At 37.6% G+C, this 23,974-nt stretch overlaps 1 protein-coding gene across 1 annotated transcript in view; it reads left to right on the top strand.

Annotated features, from left to right (window-relative positions):
- Positions 1 to 23,974, top strand: part of Dhc36C (Dynein heavy chain at 36C) — a 1,350,914-nt gene that overhangs the window by 1,205,835 nt on the left and 121,105 nt on the right. The window contains 2 exon segments of the mRNA XM_090395101.1: positions 4,557 to 4,742; positions 19,457 to 19,594. Of these exon segments, the coding sequence (XP_090251227.1) occupies positions 4,557 to 4,742; positions 19,457 to 19,594 (324 nt within the window).

Below are 23,974 nucleotides of genomic sequence, written 5' to 3'. Positions count from 1 at the left end.
TAGAGTTGCCCGTAATAATAATAATAATAATAATTCTTATTACATGACGCCTACAAGATCTCATCAAAGGAAGGCACTCTACAACTCTCCATCTCCACAACTTATCCACCAACTACATGGGATGCCACTGCCATCATTATCAACACCATCTACTCTCCAGTTTATTATTTCAGTAATTATTATAATATTTATACAAATAATTATTCCACTTTTCTCTTTTAGCTATAGCATGCTGTCTCTTATATTTTAGTTTATTTTCGGTTGTATCAGTAGAACAGAAGCTTAGAGAACCATCTTCTGTAAGCTTCATTTTTTCTTTTATTTATATTTTCTATATTATTATTATTATTATTATCCCAAGATTCCATGGAGTCAAAGACTCATCTTGGAGGTTCTTTTATCATACACACAGCTCATCATACTGCACCTTAAACATACTCAAATTCTCTGCAGACACCACACTCTCAGGCAAGACATTCCAATCATTCACAACTCTGCATGCAAAAAACCTGCTTCCAGAGATGACCTCTTGTTCTCATCTGATCTCCCACTGTTTTCTGTAGAATCTCTCCAACATTGCTCCTATAACAAACCCCTTACTAACTTGTAGGTCTCTATCATATCTCCCCCTCTTCCTTCTATCTACCAGACTGTAAATTGCATCTTCTCAACCTTTCCTCATATTCGACATTCCAGAGATCAGAAACTACCTTGGTCAGTCACCTCTGGACCCTTTAAAACATCTATTTGTCCTTTTGAAAACCAGGTGACCATATCTGTGCACAGTAGTCCATATGTGGCCTAATCAGAACCTTATACAATGGAACAAGAATCTCCCTACTTCTACAAGTCAGTATCCTTTGCATCATTCCCAAGTCTTTGTGTTTATCCTTTGCATCATTCCCAAGTCTTTGTGTTGTCCTCACAATTTTGGCAATGTGTTCTCTAAATTTCAGATCCTTATCCACTATCACCCCAATATCTCTTATTTCCTCGACATCGAACAATATATCCCCACCAAGCATAAATTCTACATTCCATCTTTGTTTCCCAAATTTTAAAAACTTACATTTTGCAACATTGAACTTGCATCCCCCATTCCCACCCATTCACTCAATTTATTCAAGTCTTCTTCTAAGGCCACGACATCTTCTCTACTCTTCATGGTTCATCCCAACTTTGCATTATCTGTCTGCAAATATCTCCATCCAAATCTTCACCAATATCATTAACATATAAGTTAAACGGTAATGGCCCTACAGTGAAGTTCCTCTTCCAGGTGTGTATGGGGAGCAACATTCCTCTTCCAGGATGTTGCTCCCCATACACACAACTTGGCTATCTGATACGTATCAGATAGCCAGTCTCCAATCCAATGCACTAATCTAATATCCAACTCCATCTGCTCTAGTTTGACTATCAACTTGTCATGCAGTAATCTATCAAAAGCCTTTGCGAAATGTAAGTATATTACAGTGTATGTAATATACTTACATCTCTCCTTTGTCCAAGAAAGCCATCACCTTATTGTAAGAAGTAAGTAGATTACTAAAACATGACCTCCCTTTAGCAAATCAAATCCATGCTGTCCATCAAAGATAATACCATTGTTGTCAACCCAATTCTGAATCCTAGTTCTCAGAAGCTTCTCCAACAATTTAACCACAATACCTGATACACAGATAGGCCTATAATTTGATGCTTAAGTTCTGTCATCTCCCTTATGATGTAGCACAATCTTGCCCTCCTTCCACTCCAGGGGCACAAGCTGGCACAGTTTTGCCATCCTTCCACTCCTTTGGAACTTGACACAGTGCAAGACTCATATTCCATCATCAACTGCTCCCAATCTCTCCATGAAGACACATTCACAAGAATGAAAGGCCTTTATGGCTTCATTAGCTAACTACTGCTCATATCTCACTTTTGCTACCTTTACCAACCAAGTCACCCTCCTTGCCTGGTCTTTGTAATATTCATGGAATTGGTTATTACAACTTCTCCATAATGCCCTTTTTCTCTGTATTGCATGCTTAATCTCTTCATTCATTCATTTCACACTTACCTTATGTAACCATCTGACCCTTGTGATACATTTAGACATTTCTTCTACTAGATAGTTCTTGAATATCACCCAAGCTAAATTGATCTCTTTTTTTCCCACCCTCCAATTGGTCACGCTCACCAATTGGAGGGTAATTGGATACCTCATTTATAATGACATCCTCTGTTGAGATGATCAAATCCAGGACATTCAATCTCATGTTCCCTCTGTTACATACTGTCTGAGGCAGTTGTCCCTCAAATACTCAAGAAACTCATTTTCTTTACTTCCAGTTGCTATCTCATCTTTCCGGTCTATATTGCCATAATTAAAATCAGTCATAATGATCATCCTTTTCTTATTTGACACTGGGGAGTTCTTTTGCTTGGTTGAACAGCAGGACGGAGACCATCCCTGGAAGTTACGAAAGGAAACTGTTTGCAAGAGGGTGAGGAGTGGTTTCTTTGCATGGAGGGTGAGGAGTGGTTTCTTTGCATGGAGGGTGGTTGAACCATGGAATGCATTGCCTGATGGAGTGGTGAGAGCCACAACGGTCAATGCATTTAAGAAGTGGTATGATAGACTTTGTGTTTCTTGGGGGGGGGGGGACCTCCCCTCGATGAGTCTTGATAGACTTTGCATTTCTTAGGAAGAACCTCCCACGATGAGTCTTTTGACTCAATGGAGGCCTGAATAATAATAATAATTATTATTATTATTATTATTTGTTTGGCTAATTTGATTATACATTTCATAGTCACTATAATCAACATACCAGGTCTATAACAACATCCAACCAGGTATTTCATTCTGTTCACCTCTATCTCACACCATACTGCCTCAAAACCACTGGCACTATTTCCCTCTTACATCTTTACTTTGTATGGACATAACTCCTTCTCTATCATTAATAGCACTACCTTTTTACCCTTTCTATCTTCACGAACCACATCATATCCTTCCATCTCTATTCCTGTCAGGCTGTCATCCTCAGCCAACCATGTCTCACTTATTTCAACAATTTTTGGGTGAACAGACTCAATTAATGCAACAATTTCATTTGCCTTGTTTCTTACACTTGTAGCATTTGTATACAAACACAGCAGCTCATTCCTGAATCTATAGCTAGTTCCCATGTAAGAGGTTTAATGGAATATTAACAGCACTGAGAAAGACGAAATATTGTCTCTGTCACAGAGAAATCTTCAGGGATTATAAAAACTTTTTGTAACAACACACACACAAATACAATACAAAGTGAAATTAAAGTCCTATCTAGGTGGTGCCCCTCTATGGGCATTTGCAGGTGGCCTGGGATGTAAAGAGGGATTGCTGATAATTAAAGTTTCCCAAATTTTGGGAAGTTTAATGCAACCGTATTTGTTTAAATTAGGTTGATTCCTGAGTGCAGATGCAGATTCAAAGAATAGTCTTTCTTTAATTATTCTTATATACATATTTATTCAATATGTCATAAAATTCTTTCAGGGAGAAGACAGAAAAACTTGTACCAATATTAAATTCTGAATACAAGAATGAGTCATATACTATATATATAATATTATTTAATTATTATTATTATTATTATTATTATTAATATCTGACCTCCATGGAGTCAGAGACTCATCGTGGGAGGTACACACTATTGCACACAGTGCTCATCCAACCGTGCTTTAACACGTTCGCTGCCACGCTACTTCGGCATAGTCTGTTTCCATACGCCGAGCAATTTCACTTCTTCAAGGTCAGTACGGTAATCTCGTTGCCGACGGCAAGCATCATACGAGTATACTCGTAGTTGGTTATTATATACCAATTAGGTATATTATTCTCATAGATGGTATATGCAGAGCATATACCATCTATGAGAATACACAGTTTTTGATGCTAGCTCCACAAGCCAAGCATTTTCACTTTTTCAAGGTCAGTACAGTAATCTCATTGTCGGCAGTAAGCGTCATACGAGTATACTCGTAGCTGGCTTGTGTAGCTGGTTTACGAACTACGAGTATACTCGTAGCTGGCTTGTGTAGCTGGTTTACGAACTACGAGTATATTCGTAGTTGGCTGCGAACGTGTTAAACTGATTCAATGTGTCTACATTCACAACACACTCAGGCATTACATTCCACTCATCAACTACTCTCCATGCAAAGAACCTTCTCCTCACTCCTCTACTCACGCCCTCCTTATACAGTTTCCTGCAATGGCCTCTTGTTCTAAACCCCTCTCCAATTCTAAAAAATCTCTTCCATGTCAACGTAATAACATCCCCTGACTAGTGTTTATGTCTGAATCATATCCCTCAAACTTTAATTATTTAATCACTGTTTTCATTCCATTAAACCTATATCTGAGTTTAAATGAACAGATATAGGTTTAATGTTACTATTGAAGAATTCACATTAGGATCAGGGCCTTCCCATACAATAACGAGTTCAACTTTGTATTCAGTGAATTATCTTTCCTTTTAATGATTTAAGTAAACTGATTTGAATATTTGAAATTTTAGGAAATTCCCTTTGATGCGTTACGTTATTTAACCGGAGAATGCAATTATGGAGGCCGGGTAACAGATGACTGGGACAGAAGAACGCTGATTACTCTTTTAAAGAAGTTTTATTGTAAAGAAATTGTGGTTACAGAAGCATATGAATTTGACTCTAAAGGAAATTATACTTGTCCACCTGAAGGCCCTGTAAGTTTATTATTATTATTGTTATTACTATTGTGTTATGTTCTCTCTCTCTCCCTCTCTTTCTTGTCCCATAGAAACAAATTGCATGCACAGCACTCTCTCTATTTCATCCCTTTCATTCTGAGAATAAAATTAAATCAAAATTTTTATCTTTATTATTTTAACATTTTATATGCAGTAATTGAAAAACTATAGCCCAAATCGAACATTATTTAAAGCTGAATGTTTGTAGAAACTGCAGAAGTTTCGTAAGTTGACCTGAGAGCTTACAAAAATACAATCCTCAGCATCCTCAAGTTGCCTGGTCTCTGAAGAGAACCAACCAGTTTGAAACAGCTGTTAGGCCAGTGAAACCTTTATCAAATGCACTAATAAAAGGCAAATATATGGGCACTTGGGCAGCACTCATGTCTTTTAAGTAGTACAAGCTAAGGCAATTCGGGGGTGCCAAGGATTGTATTCTCGTAAGCGCTTAGTCTTAAAATTTAGTCTTAATTCAGTTTTTTTACCACAATTATTACCTACAGAGAAATATGATCTAGTGTCAGGCCAACTGTAAATATTTACATGCTTGGAGTCCTTTTTTTGTTTCAAACACTGCACAAAGAATACTAACAAACTATATTAAAATATTATGTTTAAGTACAAATTCCCAAGTGCAAAACTACCCACAGACTATACATTATATCTAGCTTAGATTCCTCACAAAATTTAAAGTAAAACTCTAATAAATTATAATGAAACATCTTTTTTTTTACTGCTACCTCCTAACACATCTGACTATAATCTTGTCCCTTTGCCAAAAAAAAAAATAAAAATAAATTATATAATAAATAAATAAATAAATAAATAGATACTACTAGTTTCGTTGAATAAATCAACTTCTTCAATATATATATGTTACCGCTAAAGTGCGAAAACCGTTAATGTACACATTACCTAGCTAATCTGCAGATTAACTGATTTGCTCCGTTAACGTGCAGAATCAAGAGTTTTCCGCATTTTACCTAGGTAATGTGCACATTAACGGCTTCCATATCGTTAAAGTTCAAAAGTTTGTTTCTCTCATTTCCTTCCCCTACTCCTTCCCCCCTCTCCCTCCACTTTTAGTTTGGTTTTTTAATAAGTAAACATAATTTTATCATATGTTTTTTTTCTTAATTGTAATAATATTTTAAACCGTTTGATTCCTTGTATTATATTAATTGATTGATGATTGATTCTATCAACTAATTTGTTGATTGTTTGATTGTATTAACTTGATTCTTTAGATATCAAAAAATAAATAAATAACATTATCTTAATTTAAACATACAGAAACGTTGCAGTTGTTCCAGCAAAGATCTTATTTTCACTTTAACGAGTGCCTAGTAGGTAATGTGCAGATTACCTAGGTAATTTGAGAAATGAAACAATTTTCCGCACATTAACGGATCACCGTAGTTAATCTGCACAATACCTAGATAATCTGCAGAATAACTGATTTCTGCACTTTAGCGGTAACATATACATGTTTTTATAAAAAGATTGAATGCACCGAGAGAAATGAAAACAAAGTTTATTAGTTAAAAAAGAAGAAATAACCAATAAAAACACATAGAGGAAATAACTGTAAACAACATGGAAAATTAGTGTATATATATTTAAATGTTGAAATGTTGAAGTCTGCACATTCAAAATCGTTCCCTCATTGGTTTCATTGTTGGGCGTATGCATGCGTATAGCATCTCGTGAATGCCAGTATTTTACCACAGCACAATGATAGTCTGAAATTGTAACTCAGGTTGTTGTTGAGACGTAGGGGGTTGAGAATGATTTCCTTTCTACTTCATCATGGCAACGGAAAATGTTATTAGACTTGTCCCATAGGACTGTATGGCTACGGTTTTCTTCATTAGAATTGGCCGAGAAAAGAACATGACTAGACAAAGCACTGGCTCGCATTTTCTTGTAAGTGACATCTCTCTTGTGCTCCTCAGTGCATAACTCAATTGACTTCTCTGTTTGGTCAAAGTAAGGTATGTCACAGTTGCACCAGATCTGATTAACACCAGGATATTTAAGATTATGATGTCTAGGTTTCGGATGGCTCAAAAGGGAGCAGATTTTAGGAAGAGAAGTAAATAAAGGTCCTATGTTGTATTTTCTAAGAACTTGGCTAATTTGGGTGAGACAGAGCTTATGTATGGAATAGAAATATTACCTTTTACACTAATGGTCTCTTCATGATGAAGTAGAAAGGAAGATAATAGAATCAAAGGAAATCATTCTCAACCCCCTACATTTCAACAACAACCTGAGTTACAATCTTTCAGACTGTCATTGTGCTGTGGTCAAATACTGGCATTCATGAGATGCTATACGCATGCATGCATCCAATGATGAAGCCAACGAGGGAACAATTTTGAATGCGCAGACTTCAACCTTTCAACATTGAAATATATATACACTAATTTACCTTGTTGTTTACAGTTATTTCCACCATGTGTTTTTACTGGTTACTTCTTCTTTTTTAATGTGCACCTGACAAAGGCTGATACAAGCTGAAACTAGTTGTGTCGTACTAATAAACTTTGTTTTCATTTCTCTTGGTTCTAGTCATTCAATTGTTTTATAAAAATGTACAACAACTGAGTAAATCAATCTTCATACATGTGTGTGTGTATATATATATATATATATATATATATATATATATTTCAAAAAATAGATTTAATGACTCCAAGACCGAGATAACATATAAAGATTTTAATGATAAATACTACTAGTTTCGACATATAGCAGCCTTCTTCAGGTATTTATAAAGGAAAGGAATACTAATAAACATTGAATTATTTAAACAAACTGGAAATTACAGGTACAAATTGCCTCACATAATCGATACATAAAAACTTGTATTTTTCAAGTTGTTCCAACTGGCGTGCCATTGTTTGTTGCAATTGTGCATGCAAGTTCACGTGAACGCCAATATTGAATAACTGCAGCATGGCTATCTGGGATGTTATAACTTAAATTATTATTTAAGTGGACCGGGTTCAGTAGGATTTCCCTTGATTCTACGATTTTCCTTTCAAACTCATCTTCACAGCGAAAAATATTTTCTGATCTATTCCAGCATACAGAGTGGCTTTGTTGGTCATCATTAGGATTATTTGAAAAAAGAACATGACTGGATAACGCAGTTGCATGAGATCTTTTGTATGAGATGTCTCTCTTATGCTCTTCTATGCGTTGTTCAATAGATTTGTTAGTTTGACCAAAGTATGGGATATTGCAATCACACCACAATTTATATACCCTGGAGTATATAAATTGTGGTGTGATTGCAATATCCCATACTTTGGTCAAACTAACAAATCTATTGAACAACGCATAGAAGAGCATAAGAGAGACATCTCATACAAAAGATCTCATGCAACTGCGTTATCCAGTCATGTTCTTTTTTCAAATAATCCTAATGATGACCAACAAAGCCACTCTGTATGCTGGAATAGATCAGAAAATATTTTTCGCTGTGAAGATGAGTTTGAAAGGAAAATCGTAGAATCAAGGGAAATCCTACTGAACCCAGTCCACTTAAATAATAATTTAAGTTATAACATCCCAGATAGCCATGCTGCAGTTATTCAATATTGGCGTTCACGTGAACTTGCACGCACAATTGCAACAAACAATGGCACGCCAGTTGGAACAACTTGAAAAATACAACGTTTTTATGTATCGATTATGTGAGGCAATTTGTACCTGTAATTTCCAGTTTGTTTAAATAATTCAATGTTTATTAGTATTCCTTTCCTTTATAAATACCTGAAGAAGGCTGCTATATGCCGAAACTAGTAGTATTTATCATTAAAATCTTTATGTTATCTCGGTCTTGGAGTCATTAAATCTATTTTTTGAAATGTATAACAACCGAGTAAAAGCTGATTGCCACGTATATATATATGTATATATATATGTACACACACATATATATATGTGTGTGTGTGTATATATGTGTGTACACCTTTGCCAGAAAAAAAAATAAAGAGAGACTCAATGCATGCAAATATTTATACTTAGGCCTGACTAGATCATATTTTTCTGTAGGTAATAATTGTGGTAAAAAAAAAATTAATTGATAAAGTTTATTGGAAATCATTGTAATTTTAAGACTAAATTAAAGTAATGCTTAAGTGATCTAGCTATCAGCATTCATATATATATATGTGTGTGTGTGTGTAGTGATCGTCAATCTCTGCAGAAAATAGAATAAAAGTTTGAAGTGCTAATGACATTGTGAATTTTCCATCAAAATAATACTGCTGTTGTTGACCCAGTTCTGGTTCTCACTAACCTCTCCAACACTTTAACTACAACACCTAACACAGAGACTGAACTATAATTTCATGCCTGAGTTTTGTCACCTCCCTATGAATCAAAATTGTCACCTTCCTTCTGCTCCTTTGGAACTTGACCCAATATAAGACATATTAAACAAATATGTCAACAAACCCTTGGCACATTCCTTCAAAATACATGGTGATATATCATAAGTCCCACAGCCTTATTAATATCAAGTTTTCTTAATTCCACATATACCTCTTGCTCACTCACAATCAGTCTCTTCTCCTCATCATCATTCACTGCTCTCAAACTCTCCATGATATCACACTCACAAGGATTAAAGACCTTTATGAACTGCTCATTTAATATCTCAGCTATTCTTCCACAGGGTATCCTTATACCCTTTTCTGCAATTATTATTATCCTACAGTAATCATTATTTTTTTTCAGCTGGATACATATGGAAAGAACTCCCTAGGTTTTTTTTTAACTTCATTAGCTAACTGCTGCACATACTGAACCTTGTCAGCCTCCTTGCCTGTTCGTTGTATTACTCGTGGAATTGATTATTCCACTCCTCTTATGTTGCCTCCATAATGCCTTCTTTCTTTGTATTGCATGCCTAATCTCTTCATTCATCCATTTTGTAAAATGTTTAAAATCATGTAGGTACATTATGTAAAATGTGACACTGAGTCTGATTATCATATACAAATTTGTGGCACTAATAGCGGCATATGCAAATGAGTCACAAGATAAAAGTAGATATTTTGGACGGATTTTCCATCAAGCGCCTCCGTAGCGCAATTGGAAGAACGACGGTACATTGCGCCCTTCGATTGGAATAGGCCTAAGTTCGATTCTCTTCGCGATGGGAGGAATCTTTATCTGGTCGATTTCAATCGATGGTGAGTTAGCCGATCTCATACGGAGGTAGCAGGGTTTTTTCTCCCGGAAACTCGGGTTTTTCATCCCGCATACATACAAATCGGCCCTTCAGAACACACGCAATTTACAGACAAAAATTACTAGTTGTGGTGGTGTTGGAGGTGGGCGGTAGATGGCGTTGATTCGTAGTAGAGGTAAGGTGTAGAGACAGTTGAAGATGTCCTCCCGCGATGAGTCTTCGGACTCCTTGGAGGTAGCAGGAATAATAATAATAATAATAAAATTTCGTGCCTGGAGTGAGAATAGGACATTTCATATAGCAAAATTCTTGGATATTTCTTCAAATATCCAATATTCCCTGGAGGTGAAGAAATATTCACCTCCAGAGAGTCCAAAGACTCATCAAGGGAGTCTTTGGACTCCCTGGAACTATCATTATCTACACCAATGCCATCTACCCCATCACTATCACTAGATTTTCACCGACAATCATATCCAAGTTTGCAATCACAATAATATCCAAGTTATTTTGTAAAGTAAGTCATTGTCCTAACTTACTCACCACTTGAATTCATTTAACCAATAAATTCAGGTGGTGAGCTATCAAAAAACTAGAGGCTGGCCAAAGACTGGCTCACAAACAGCATTCTGCAGATACAGTGAAGGAAGGACACAGGATACAACTGCTGTGGGTGACTAATCTGGTCACCAAAACAGGAGTACTATCCAGAATCATATATGATATGACCATGCATCAGCTACAGAAACATGGGTCTGCTTCAAGTGTGCACAGAAGGCTTCACGATGGTGGTCTGTATGCTAGGTGACCAGCAGTCAACATGTCCCTATCCCCATGCCATAGGAGGGAACATTTGCAATCAGTCAGGCTCCACATCAACTGGATCCAAGACCAACTGGGTTCGTAATTGTTTACAGACAAGTCCCAATTTGCTCTACAAAGTGATACCAGGCATGCTCTGATTATGGAGAGAACTAGGGACACATTATCCCCACCACTTCTGGTGGGAATAGTGTGATGGTTTGGGGAGGCATCTTGTTGGGTGAATGCACCAACCTGTATGTGCTTCCTATCAGAATCATGAATGCTGCAACTTATAGAGATAAATTGCAGCATTCATGATTTCTGTATTCTTCCATATGTGGGTGTGATAGGGAAGACATTTATCCTACAAGACAATAATGTTCACCATCATCATCATCAAGCAAAGTTTGTACCACTAGCTTCAGAAAGAGACTATGATATGTATGGACTGGTCAGCCAGGTCTCCTGATCTTAATTCTGTTGAGCATGTCTGGGATGCTCGGTAAATGTGGTTCTGCTTTCAACCCCCTGCCCAAAACCTTGAGAGATTTAGGAGTGCTTTGCAGGAGCAATGGTTGTTATTACTGCATTTCTGGAATCCATTATAAACAGTATGAAACATCGTTCTGAGCACTGTATTGCTGTGAGGGGTAACTACATTCCTTATTAAGGCACTTTGGCAACCTCACTTTGACGTCTTGTTTTTAACCATTGTCTTCATGTTCCTATTTGTTACTGAACTTAACTATTTATTTACCATTTTTGTTAGTTTTTCTTTTGCATTTCATATCGTACTGCTTTTCACCAAATTGCATAAAAATTCATCATACAGTTTTTTAGTTCTTGTGATTTTTCTCTTTCTTTCTTGATTTATGGAAACCAGTGTAATGTGAAAAGGAAAACTGTATAAAACACCCACCCACCCACACACACACACGCACACATTCGTACATCTAGAAAATTGAATTAATAAAGCTGATATTTTTTTTTAAATTCTCTGAAATTTATGATGAATTGATATGAAATATAAAAGAAAAACCCACAAAATGATAAATAAATAGTTTAATTCAGTAATAAATAGGAACATGAAGACAATGATCAAAAACAAGAGGTCAAAGTGAGGTTGTCAAAGTGCCTCAATAAGGAATGCAATCACCCCCTCATAGCAATATAGTGCTCAGAACACTATATCACATATCACAGCAATATAGTGCTTATTCCGTTTTCTAGTCAGTTATGGCAAAATCCTTTGATTCCTTCTCCTCCAGATATATTGAATACTTCTAACAGTTATGGCTCTATCCACTTATGGAATTATCAGCACTCAGATTTATACCATCATCCTGAAAAACCACATCCTATAACTGATAAAAATGATCCCATATATCAAGGAATCCAGAGCAATGCTAGTTTCCTGGCATTGCTCTGCCCATACATTCTTCCCTCTTACTCTCTCTCTCTCTCTCTCCCTCTCTCTCCCCCTCCCTCCCTCCTTCCCTCCTGATTTATAGCCTGAATGACTTCTAAAAAATCCTCCACTTTTTAATTAATGCCAAATGAGAGAGGTCTGAAAACCTATATATTTGTTCCACCTATTACTGGGAAATTCCTTTCATTTGACTTTATAAAGAACACACTTAAAACTCTTCAACCTTTTCACAAGGTAAACATATACTCAAGTCAGCTTTACTTAATATATTTTTGACTCTCCTTATCATGAAATCACAGTAAACTGAAATGGTGGTGCTTATAGTGATATCTCATCTTTTACTAACATCATTGTTGAATGCATATCATTAGAAAATGATTCCACTATGTTATCTGTTTCACACTAATTTCATTCTTCAAAATCCAGCTAATTATAAAATCCAGCTGCTTATAAGTATTGAGAGAATTTTCATCTTCAAATACAGAAGACTTTTACACCTTCAGAGTGCTTCTTTCTTCTCTCATATATTCTTTGCAATTTCAGGATCAGCAGTTCCTTCTATTTTCTTTCTTCACAACACGTCAGTTTACCTATTTTTGTGGATGAAAGACCCAAGTTTCCAGGAGAGAAAATACTGCCAGCTTTGTATGAGACCAGCTAACTCACCTTCATCAAAAAATCCTTAGAATTGGAACTCAAGTCTTACCATTCAAAGTGCCAATACTGACTGAGTTAAGGACATTCTGTTAACAGTGCTTACATTTGACTGAATTGCTGCTCACTATTCCTACACCTGGCTCACCTTCTGTACCCCTTTTCCCCAAAGTTTGCAGATGCTGCATTGCACATTGCCAGATTTCTATGATCTGTACTATTTGCTTTAATTTTGCAACTATGTACTGCTTACAAATACATAACATACATTGCTGCCATTATGATTATTATTATTATAGGGTATCTCCTTAGAGAACCAAGATTCATCATGGAAAGCCCACACTAACCATTATTCACACAATGCCTAGAATAATTCCCCTACCTCAACTTTTTCATTAGCAGAGCAGTGACTCCAGCAATTCATGCCTTTAATTCATTGTTCTCGCTCTCTCTCTCTAAACCAAAAATCATCATCATTATCATCGTTATTATACAGGCATCTCCATGAAGTCTGAAGACTCATTACAAGAAGTCCATGTTAACCATTATTCACACAATACCTGTCATACCTCTCCTTAAAATCATTCATTGATAAAACACTCACTAACATCTCTGACAGCCCATTCTACCTGTTCACCACTTTTTGAAGTGGTGAATCAGTGGAATAGGTTGCCGCAGTCTTGCATGCCCTCCAGGGATAAGAGCCTTTGTTCTTTACATCTTGTCATGCTTTGAAAAATTTCTTCTTCAAATGTCAGGTAACACGTCTCTAGTTGATAAGAGTAATATGCGAGGGTGGTCTGATAAGTTTTTGCCTTGACCATAGATGGCAACATTATCGGCAAGATTTCTTTTTTTTCTAAGTTGGTACATCTGTCATAAGCATCCATGTGAAGTTGCAAGTCATATCAAGTAGTTTGTTTTATACAGCTATCTGAAGCAAAAGCTGTCTGTATCCCTTGAAATGAATAAAATTGAGTATCATGTGGTTATAAAATTCTTTTTAAAAGAAGATTTAACACCAAAAGAAAATCATTCGAAGTTCATAAAAGTTTATAGGCACTCTTCTCCTTCATTTTCAACAATTTAGAAATGAGCGTCCGAGTTTAACCATGGCCGTACCAGCCTTGAAGATGATCCACATGAAGGACATCCAAAAAAGTGTAACAACACCAGAAATCATTGATCAAGTGCACGATATGGTATTGGATGACTGGCGAGTCAAAGTACATGAAATTGCTGAGACTATAGGCATTTCAAAACAATGCGTAAGATATATTTTGCATGAAGAATTGCAAATGAAAAAGCTTTGTACAAGATGGGGTGCCATGCTTGCTCACAGCAGATCAAAAGCACACTCTCATGAAAATCTCTGAACAGTGCTTGGAGATTTTAACACGTTCGCTGTTAACTACAGGTATATTTGTAGTTGGTATATGAGCCTCACAAGCCAACTACAAATATGCTTGTATGCGATTACCAACATCCTATACCAAGCACGAGTTAACCCATAGTGTAAGCACGTTAATATGAACCCTTGGCTTGTGAATAAAGCAGAGAGCACGTCTGGGAGCCTAGTAGAAGAAATATAATTTCATCATAAACTGTGTATTTATTAATGCAAATAAAATAATTTTTTGAAGGTTTTTTCAACATATACATATATTTATATACAGGGGCGAATTCTCCATGCTTGCTATGCATGCTGTGCAAGCTCATTACTTGAGGAAGAAATAATATTTATTTGTTTATTAATTGTTAATTTATTTCTAATTTATAAGCATTCCATTTAGGCTTTTATTTTTGTAGACAGAAGACGTCTTAAGCTTGTGCAGCAATAATTGAGCTTTGCGTTGTGTATTGAAGGCCGATGCTTGCTTGTCTAGTCAAAGCTACTTTGGCTTGCTCGGTTGTGGGAGCTTCCAGGTCTTTCGCTACAGCACTGTGATTTCTTGCATGCACATAGCCATTTCCCATCCCTTCATGTCATCTTAAACACAGGTGATACACAGTCAAAGTAGCTCTAGCCAGTGAGCTTCAGCCAGCCTTTACAAGCGTGCGTGTTGCTTGGGAAAATTAAGTTACAACCAACTTTTTATGACGATGTCATTGACCAGTTTCATAAAGAAGAACCGTAGGGTAGAATTTGTATTCAAGTAGCTAAATTGAAAAAGATAGAATATCATTTGTAAGATAAATGTTTTATTTGTATGATTAAATGTACATAAATTTCTAAATATATAGTTTTAATGGTTTGTAATTCATTATTCTGCTAATCAGACTTCAATTACACACCTCTCACTCCCTGAATGATAACAAGAGCAAGCGTGAATTTCAAGACCAGCATTTGCCCCTGTTTATATATGATATATCATCATCTGAGTCATTGCTAGAGTCGTCTGAAGGATTATAATTATCTTTAGAATCAGAACCAAATAATTCATTCCATTCATCATTGCTCATATTAGCATAAGTTTCCAATTCTTCATCAGTAAGCTTTTTTTTACTGGCCATGGCGTAATTGAAGGTTTTTATTTAGATAATTTTAAATAATTGTAAGACTAGATGCAATAAACCTTAGTGTACTGAATGCTGAATGTCACTGACTCTGAACTCAAGTTACACAGTCGTCAGCGCATGTAAGACATAGGTGTGTGTGTGTGGGGGGTGATACGAAATTACTTATTGTTGGCATATGAAACAAAATTCTGCCTGATAAGCCAGCTATGAGATAACTTGTACTGACCTTGTAGAAGTGAAAGCACTTGACTTGCAGTAACAAACTATGCCCGAGGAGTGTGGCAGCGAACATGTTAACAAGAATAAAACTGATTTTGTGCATTGATTTATTACTTTGGATGAGACTTGGATTCACCATTACGTACCAGAATCCAAACAGCAGTCAAAACAGTGGACAGAAACCAGTTGTTCAGAGCCGAAGAAGACATTCGGTTCCAACAGCAGGAAAGGTCATGTCATCAGTGTTTTGGGATGCTAAAGGCATTTTGTTTATTAATTATCTTGAAAAGGGTAAAACAATAATCAGGGAATATTATTCAGATCTTTTAACCAGACTAGATGAAAAAATGTGTAAGAAAAAATCATATTTTATCAGGACAATGCACCTGCCAACAAAGGTGTTTTGGCATGGGAAAATTAACGGATCTGCACTATGAATTGTTAGAACATCTACCCTATTTCCCATATTTGGCTCCCTCTGACTTCTGTCTCTTCCCAAAACTAAAACTCTTCTTCACTGGTCACTGTGCAATCACCTCTTGATTCGAATCAAGAGGTGATTGCAGCTGTAGAGGGGTATTTTGCAGATCTTACTGGGAACCATTACAGGGACAGGATAATGGCACTGGAGCATCACTGGAATAAATGTATTAATCTTAAACGAGATTATGTTGAAAAATAAAGATTATGTTGAAATTATAAACTCGTTTTTTCATTGTTAGCCGAGAACTTTTCAGACCACCCTCGTTGGTAGGGGAAGTTGGATAAGGATAAGGATGGTTGGGCTGGGTATGGCACTGCACTAAGACATCTTGCTTCACCTAGCCCAGGCAAAACTGTCCAGTGACAGAATAGTTGAGCGTTCTTGCAAAATGCCTCAGGTGTGCAACATGCCAGTTTGACTCCCCTCTGGTGCATGTTTCAATTAGTAACTAACAACCAAATTAAAATGGGCATGGACTAAGGGGAATCTGACTATTGAATTAAAACAAAGGCTTACAATGTCATTGAGAAGTTTTGATGGAATGTGATTTCTACCTGGTGCATTGAATATTTAAGTGAAAAAATATCAATCAAAGAGTATGGGAATAGTGGGAGTAACTATATATATATCTCTTAACTGTGAATAATGTTCCAAAGCAGTTAGCTAATGAAGCCAAAAAGAATCCTAAGGAGTTCTTTCGATATGTAGCTAGCAAAAGAAAGAATGATTATGGAAGGAAGGCACTGATTGGAGAAAATGGTATAAAGACAGCTGTTGCAGAATGTGTGGTGGAGATACTTCACCAGTTCATAAAGGTCTTTCAATCTTGTGAATGTGACTTCATGGAGAGATCGAGAGTAATAGATGATGGGGAGGAGAGACTGACTGTAAGTGAGCAAGAGGTGTATGGGGGAATTGAGCAAACTAGATGTTAATAAGGCTGTGGGACTTGATAATATATCACCACATATTCTGAAGGAATGTGCCAGGGAGTTGACACCTGCCTTGACATAATTTTTAATATGAGTCTTGCACTCTGTCAAGTTCCTAAGGAGTGGAAGGAGGGCAAGATTATGCCACTTCAAGGAGGTGATCGAACTCAAGCGTCAAACTATAGGCCCTACTGTGTGTCAGGTGTTGTGGTTAAGTTGTTGGAGAAGCTTGTGAGAATTAGGATGCAGAATTGGGTTGACAACAATGGTATTATCTTTGATGGACAGCATGGATTTGCTAAAAGGGAGGTCATGTTTTAGTAATCTATTTAACATATTACAATAAATAAAGTGACTGCTTCCTTGGACAGAGGAAAATGATACACAGTAATATACTTGGATTTCGCAAAGGCTTTTGATAGATTACCTCATGATAAGTTGACAATCAAACTAGAGCAGATGGGGTTGGATATCAGATTAGTGCATTGGATTGGAGACTGGCTATCTGATAGATATCAACAAGTTGTGTATGGGGGAGTGATATCCAGGAAAAGGAAAGTCAATAGTGGAGTGCCTCAGGGGCCATTACTGTTTAACTTGTATATTAATGATATTGGTGAAGATTTGGATGGAGATATTCAGTTGTTTGTGGATGATGCAAAGTTGGGACGAACCATAAAGAGTAGTGAAGATGTTGTGGCCTTGCAAGAAGACTTGAATAAATTGAGTGATTGGGCAAGCAAATGGGGATGTGAGTTCAATGTTGCAAAATGTAAGGTTTTAAAATTTGGAAAACAAAGTTGGGATGCAGAATTTATGCTTGGTGAGAATATATTGTTGGAAGTAGAGGAAATAAGAGATCTGGGAGTGATAGTGGATAAGGATCTAAAATTTAGGGGACACATCGCCAAAATTGTGAAGACAACACAAAGGCTTCTGGGAATGGTGCGGAGGATACTGACTTGTAGAAGTAGGGAGATTCTTGTTCCATTGTATAAGGCTTTGATTAGGCCACACATGGACTACTGTGTCCAGATTGGTCACCTGGTTTTCAGAAGGATGAAGAGATGTTGGAAAGGGTACAAAGGCGACTGACTAAGGTAGATTCTAACACCTCTGGAATGTCGAGTATGAGAAAAGATTGAGAAGATGTAATTTGCAGAGTCTGGTGGACAGGAGGAAGAGGGGGAGATATGATAGAGACCTACAAGTTATTAAGGGGTTGTAATAGGATCAATACTGGAGAAGTTCTATAGAAAATAGTGGGAGATTGGGGGGGAGAACCAGAGGTCATCTCTGAAAACTGTATAAAGAGGGTGTGAGTAGGGGAGTGAGAAGCATGTTTTTTTCGTGCAAAGTTGTAAATGATTGAAATGCCTTGTGTGAGAGTGCGGTGTCTGCAAGGAGTTTGAGTGTGTTTAAGACATGGTATGATGAGCTCTCTGTGTGATAAAAGGACTTCCCAGATTAGTCTTTGACTCCGTGATGTCTTGGGGTAATAATAGTAATAATAATAGTAATAATATATGATCTTGTTGCTAAAATAAGCTAGTCATAACTTACTCGCAACTGGTCCAACGTGGGGGATCTTCTGATAGGAACTCCAGTCATAGAGTTAGTTGCCTACACTCTATGCATTTGCACACAAAATCATAGGAAACTAGTTGGTTGACTTTCAAATGATGAGGTGTTGAGTTGCAAAATGATTCATATTTAGTATAATGATATAGTTATTTGGGTGCATGCACTGTAGCAGTTGCATAAGTAGCATAAGATAGGTTAAATTAGTTTAGTTTATATTTAGGCTTAGAAATAAATCAAAACTGATATATTTGATCAAAGGATCAAATATACATGTAGTATGGGTCCTATATACATATGTTGCTTGTATGAACTGGCATAATATAATAGGTGACTAATTGCCCCTAAGTAACATCCATTGGGTAAGGACTTAACACCTTTAAGTCCATATCCATTGGATTTCAACTGAATGCTTCTGAATCAGAATCCTATATAGCTATTGTAATGATACCATTCATGCCTCATGAGTTGAAAAGCAGCACTGACTGGAGTTGTTTTCATACTGTTATGGCAGTTGCTGTAGCAATATGACATCTCGAATGGTAGCATTAAGGCAGCTGTTGAGACTATGCAGCAGCAGCTGCTTCCTATACTGCATGAATCAGGTATGACAGATGGGCACCAAATCATCTACAATTAACACAGTTACTCATATGAGCATTGAAAGGATAGCCATACTGTGGTATATTGAGACTCATCTTCTGACTAAGATTGATGCCCAATGAAATTTATTTTGGTTACTTGATAGACTACTGAAATTTTAACAATATTGTAGTATTTTTTCAACTTAAGAGAAAGGTATCACCACATATTTTTATTCTTTTCTACTTAAAAGAGAATATTATTTTATTTCTTTAGTATAACAGCTATTTGGATCATACTAAGAATTTGCCAATAATTGCTGAGCCTGATGTATTTGGCATGCATCCTAATGCTGAAATCACAAAAGATCAAGTTGAAACTAATCTACTATTTGATAGCATTCTTCTGACACAGGTAAAATTAATTTATTTATTTAAATTTTAATTACTTATTCATTTTGCATTATATAATATGCTTAAAACTATCATTTGTTATTTATAAATCGACATTTAATTATTAACAAGTCAGAAAATAACTGTTGAGATTCATAAAAATTCTTTTATGAATATCGAGGTGTCAAAAGGATATCGAGAGTGTATGGGAAGCATTTAAACAATATTTAAATGATGCGATATCAGAATGTGTCCTGAGCGTTTGATGAATAAATAAAGTAGGAGTCAAATGGATGTGTAATCCTATTAAGCAAGAGATTCGTAAGAAAAGGACAATGTGGAAGGAATACCACTTGCATAAGGATGATGTCCGTTATGAACGTTATAAGCAGCAGGCTAGAACAGTCACAACTGTTGTACTGAAAGCAAAGTCTGATTATGAAAAGAAACTGGTGGTTCTGCATGCTAAAAACAACCCACAAGAATTCTATTGATATGCTGCAAGTAAAAGAAAGAATAACTCTTCTAAATCCAGATGGCCTGAGGGTTACTGATGCAGAAGGGGTTGTTCAGTTAATGAGTGCCCATTTCATTAAAAGCTATCAACCTGGTGAACGCAACATTGAGCTCACTGTTACCTCTTCACTAGATGAAGAAACGCAGGTGTGTGAGGCTGAGGTATTAGAGCTGTTGCACAAAGTGAATAAGAATTCAGCAATAGGGACTGATGGAATATTAGCACGTGTGCTAAGAGAGTGTTCAGCTGAATTGATCATTCCTTTGACCAGGATGTTTAATATGAATCTCAGATCAGGGAAGATTCCACAGGAATGGAAGGAATGTATGGTAATTCCATTGCATAAGGGTGGTGAAAGACCGATGTATCAAACTATCGACCAATTAGTATCTCAGGAGTGTTGGTGAAGACTTTGATATGCTGCAAGTAAAATTATTTAGGACCCTTATTCAGAAATGGGTTGACAGTGAATCTCTACTTTGCAATGAGCAACATGGGTTTACTAAGGGAAGGTCATGTTTTAGCAACTTGCTCACATTTTATAACAATGTTACCATTGAACTAGACAAGGGGAATGGATACTTTTGATACTTTTGGATTTTGCTAAGGCTTTTGACAGAATACAACATGACAGACTGCTGCATAAATTGGAGAAAAATGGGAGGTGATCCTGCCACCCGTCAAAGTGGCGTCCTCGGGAAGAAAGTTAAAAGAAAGCTCTGCAAGGACTGTCATCAACTCATTCAAGTTCTCATCATGCTTGTTCCGGTGGTCAAGGAGTTCCCAATCTCAGACACTTTGTATGTCAGGTCTGCGATCGTGCATTCTCCACCGCAGTTGGTGTTGGTGTGCATTGCACCTTGAAACATCCAACCGAAGCCAATGCTGCAATAAGAACAGAGCGCAACAAAGCATGTTGGACTGCCGAAGAAGAAAAGATTCTCGCCTCTCATGAGATCGAGTTGACAGCTTGAGGGATAAAGAAAATCAATGAAGCTTTATTTAAGGTGTTCCCATCAAGATTTTTGGATGCCATCAAGTGTCATAGACGGAAAGCCAGTTACAAAGCCTTAGCTCAAGAATTGGCAGCCCATCTGCCACAGGTAGGGATAGGTACTATCTCCGTATCTCCTGTCCCTGCCTCTCCATCTTCCAGCCACCATTCTGCTGTTGAAGAAGAGGCTTTGATTCTCAGACTAACGTCATCTCTCTATGATCCTCCTCTTTCAGAATATAACCATCAAATTCTTAAATCTCTCATCCAGACTCACCTTCTGGGAATGGATATCACAGATCAGTTAAATGACTACCTCCATGCTGAATTCTCCGAACACTTGATGCCTCGTCGACATCAGCCTACTTCTCGTTCTACAATTGCTTTGTCAAATAGGAAGCAAAGGAAGAGGGCCTTCTTTTTATAGAGGGCTATGCATGCCCTCTATAAAAAGAATAAATGGCAGTGTGCCAAAACCATCCTGGACGGTGCTTCCTCTCCACCTCTAGCAGACTTATATGATGATTTTGTTAAATTCTGGAGTACAGTATTTTCTGCTCCACCTCCACACTTCCCTGATGATGATGACCAACCTACAATATTGAGCTCCATTCCTACTCTTCAAATATACCAGCCTGTCTCCATCCAAGAGATTAAAGCAGCTCTTCCATCCAATTTTTCCACCTCCAGTCCTGATGGCTTTCCTGTGTGTAGACTTCAGAAGGTGCCATTGAAGATTCTTCAAGACTTATTGAATATTCTCCTTTCCAGTAAAGCAATACCACCATACCTACATGCTTCAAGAACTATCTTCATTCCTAAGAAAGAAACTTCAAGCTGTGCATCAGACTTTAGATCTATTACCATCTCCCCTGTGATACTTAGACGCTATAATAAAATTTTAGTTAAATTACTTCAGCAACATGTACAGCATGGTTATAGACAGAGGGCTTTTGTCCCTTCAGACAGCTGTGCCGAGAATATATATCTTCTTTCTTCTCTTCTCTCTGATTCCCGACGTCGCCTTAAGCTATATATGGCATCGCTGCCAAAAGACTTTTGATAGCATCTCCCTTACTGCTCTCCTTCAAGCGCTGTCTATTGCTGGATGTCCAGAACCCTTTCTTTCCTATGTTATGGAGCTATACTTGGGTAGCCCCATCACTATCACTACAGGGTCCCGTGCCACTTCTATTCCCACAGTGCGTGCCGTTTGCCAGGGTGATCCTCTATCTCCCTTTTTCTTTAACTGCGTCATAAATGAGTTTCTTCACTGTCTTCCTAGCCATATAGGCTACTCTCTAGGCACTTCTTCCTTTAATGCTATGACCTTTGCGGACGATCTTATTCTTGTAGCCACTACTAAGGCAGGCTTGCAGGAACTCCCTGACCAGGCAGTTGACTTTTTCTCTATTCAAGGCCTTTCTATTAATGTAGAGAAGTCCTGCACTTTAGCTCTTGTCCCCTCTGGTCGTGACAAGAAGCTTAAGGTCAAGACTATAGAGTTTTCTCTGCACAGGAGGCTGTTGCATGCTTTGCAGAGAAACCTGATACCAAGATATCTCCACTCTTCCATCCTGGAAAAGTGGAGATATCTTGGTATCATGTTCACCACAAAGGGAAGGGCTTCTGTCCCTTCTAGGATAGAAGGGACAGGGCTATCCACTCAGAAGTGAGATCATGGCTCTGACTGCCGCCGACACCCCTACTGCATATTTCCACGTGAGGGTGAAGGATGGTGCACACGGAGGTTCCATCACTTAGATGGCTGATCCCACGTATGTCCAGAATCGCGAATTTAGAACTATCTTCTTCCCCTATCTGCAGAGAGGCTTTCTATAGTCCGTCGATACAAGAGGACTTTAGGCAGGCTAAAGGCTGGTCCCATTACCATTATCTTAATTGAGTCAGCACCTGCAGAACACAAGAGGTGGGCATCTCTGCTGCACTGCTCTGTAGATGGTGCTTCTTTAAAAGAGTCATATCTGGTGCTTCCCCAGCATGATTGGGAAAGGGATGGCACCAGACTCCTCCCTGGATTCAAGTATATTGACCTTATCAGGACGACGATCAATGCCCTGCCCACTCAAGCCTGCGCAGCTCGATGGAGTAGTGACGACTCAAACTGTAGGGCTGGCTGCCACTACAGTGAGACATTGTCTCATATAGCCCAGTGTTGCTTCCGCACCCATTGGGTCTGCTTGCAAAGGCATTACGCCGTGGTCTCCATTCTGAACAACCACTTTAAGAACAAAGGTTGGGTGACCATGGTGGAACCACATTATAGGACTTCTGCAGGTTTGCGTAAGCCAGACTTATTGATTAAAAGCGATGGTGACGTTTGGGTTGTTGATGCCCAGGTGGTGGGAACAAGGCATCCACTAACCTATAGCTATAATAATAAAGTAAATTATTATAAAAATAACCAAGATCTAGTTAGTAAGATATGGGAGGAATATGGGGCAACCCCAAGGTTTACCAGCGCCACCATCTCTTTACATGGCGTATGGAGCACAGATAGTTATATGGACTTAAACCAGCTTGGGGCTTATGCAGAAGGATATAAAAGTTCTTTCCTTGAGGGCCCTACAGAGCACACTGGTGGCATGGTGTTGCCACCAGTGTGCTCTGTAGGGCACACTGGTGGCGTGATGCAAGAGTAGTACTGCCCATAACCAGTAAAAAAAAAAAAAGTGGTGTACCACAAGGATTAGTACTCGGTCCACTGTTATTCAATCTGTAAATTAATGATACTGGGAAGAATTTGACAAGCGACATAAGTTATCTTTGCATCATAAGTTATTTGCTTATGATGCAAAGATAGGCAGGGTAATCAGGAATGCTGCTGATATGCAGCATTTCTCCCTGCAGAATGATTTGAATAGGCTGGA

This window comes from Typopeltis vanoorti, chromosome 7 (genome assembly GCF_054136105.1).
Source record: "Typopeltis vanoorti isolate ZY-2024b chromosome 7, IOZ_Tvanoo_1.0, whole genome shotgun sequence".
Classification (NCBI taxonomy): domain Eukaryota; kingdom Metazoa; phylum Arthropoda; class Arachnida; order Uropygi; family Thelyphonidae; genus Typopeltis; species Typopeltis vanoorti.
This window is presented reverse-complemented; position numbering and strand designations above follow the sequence as displayed.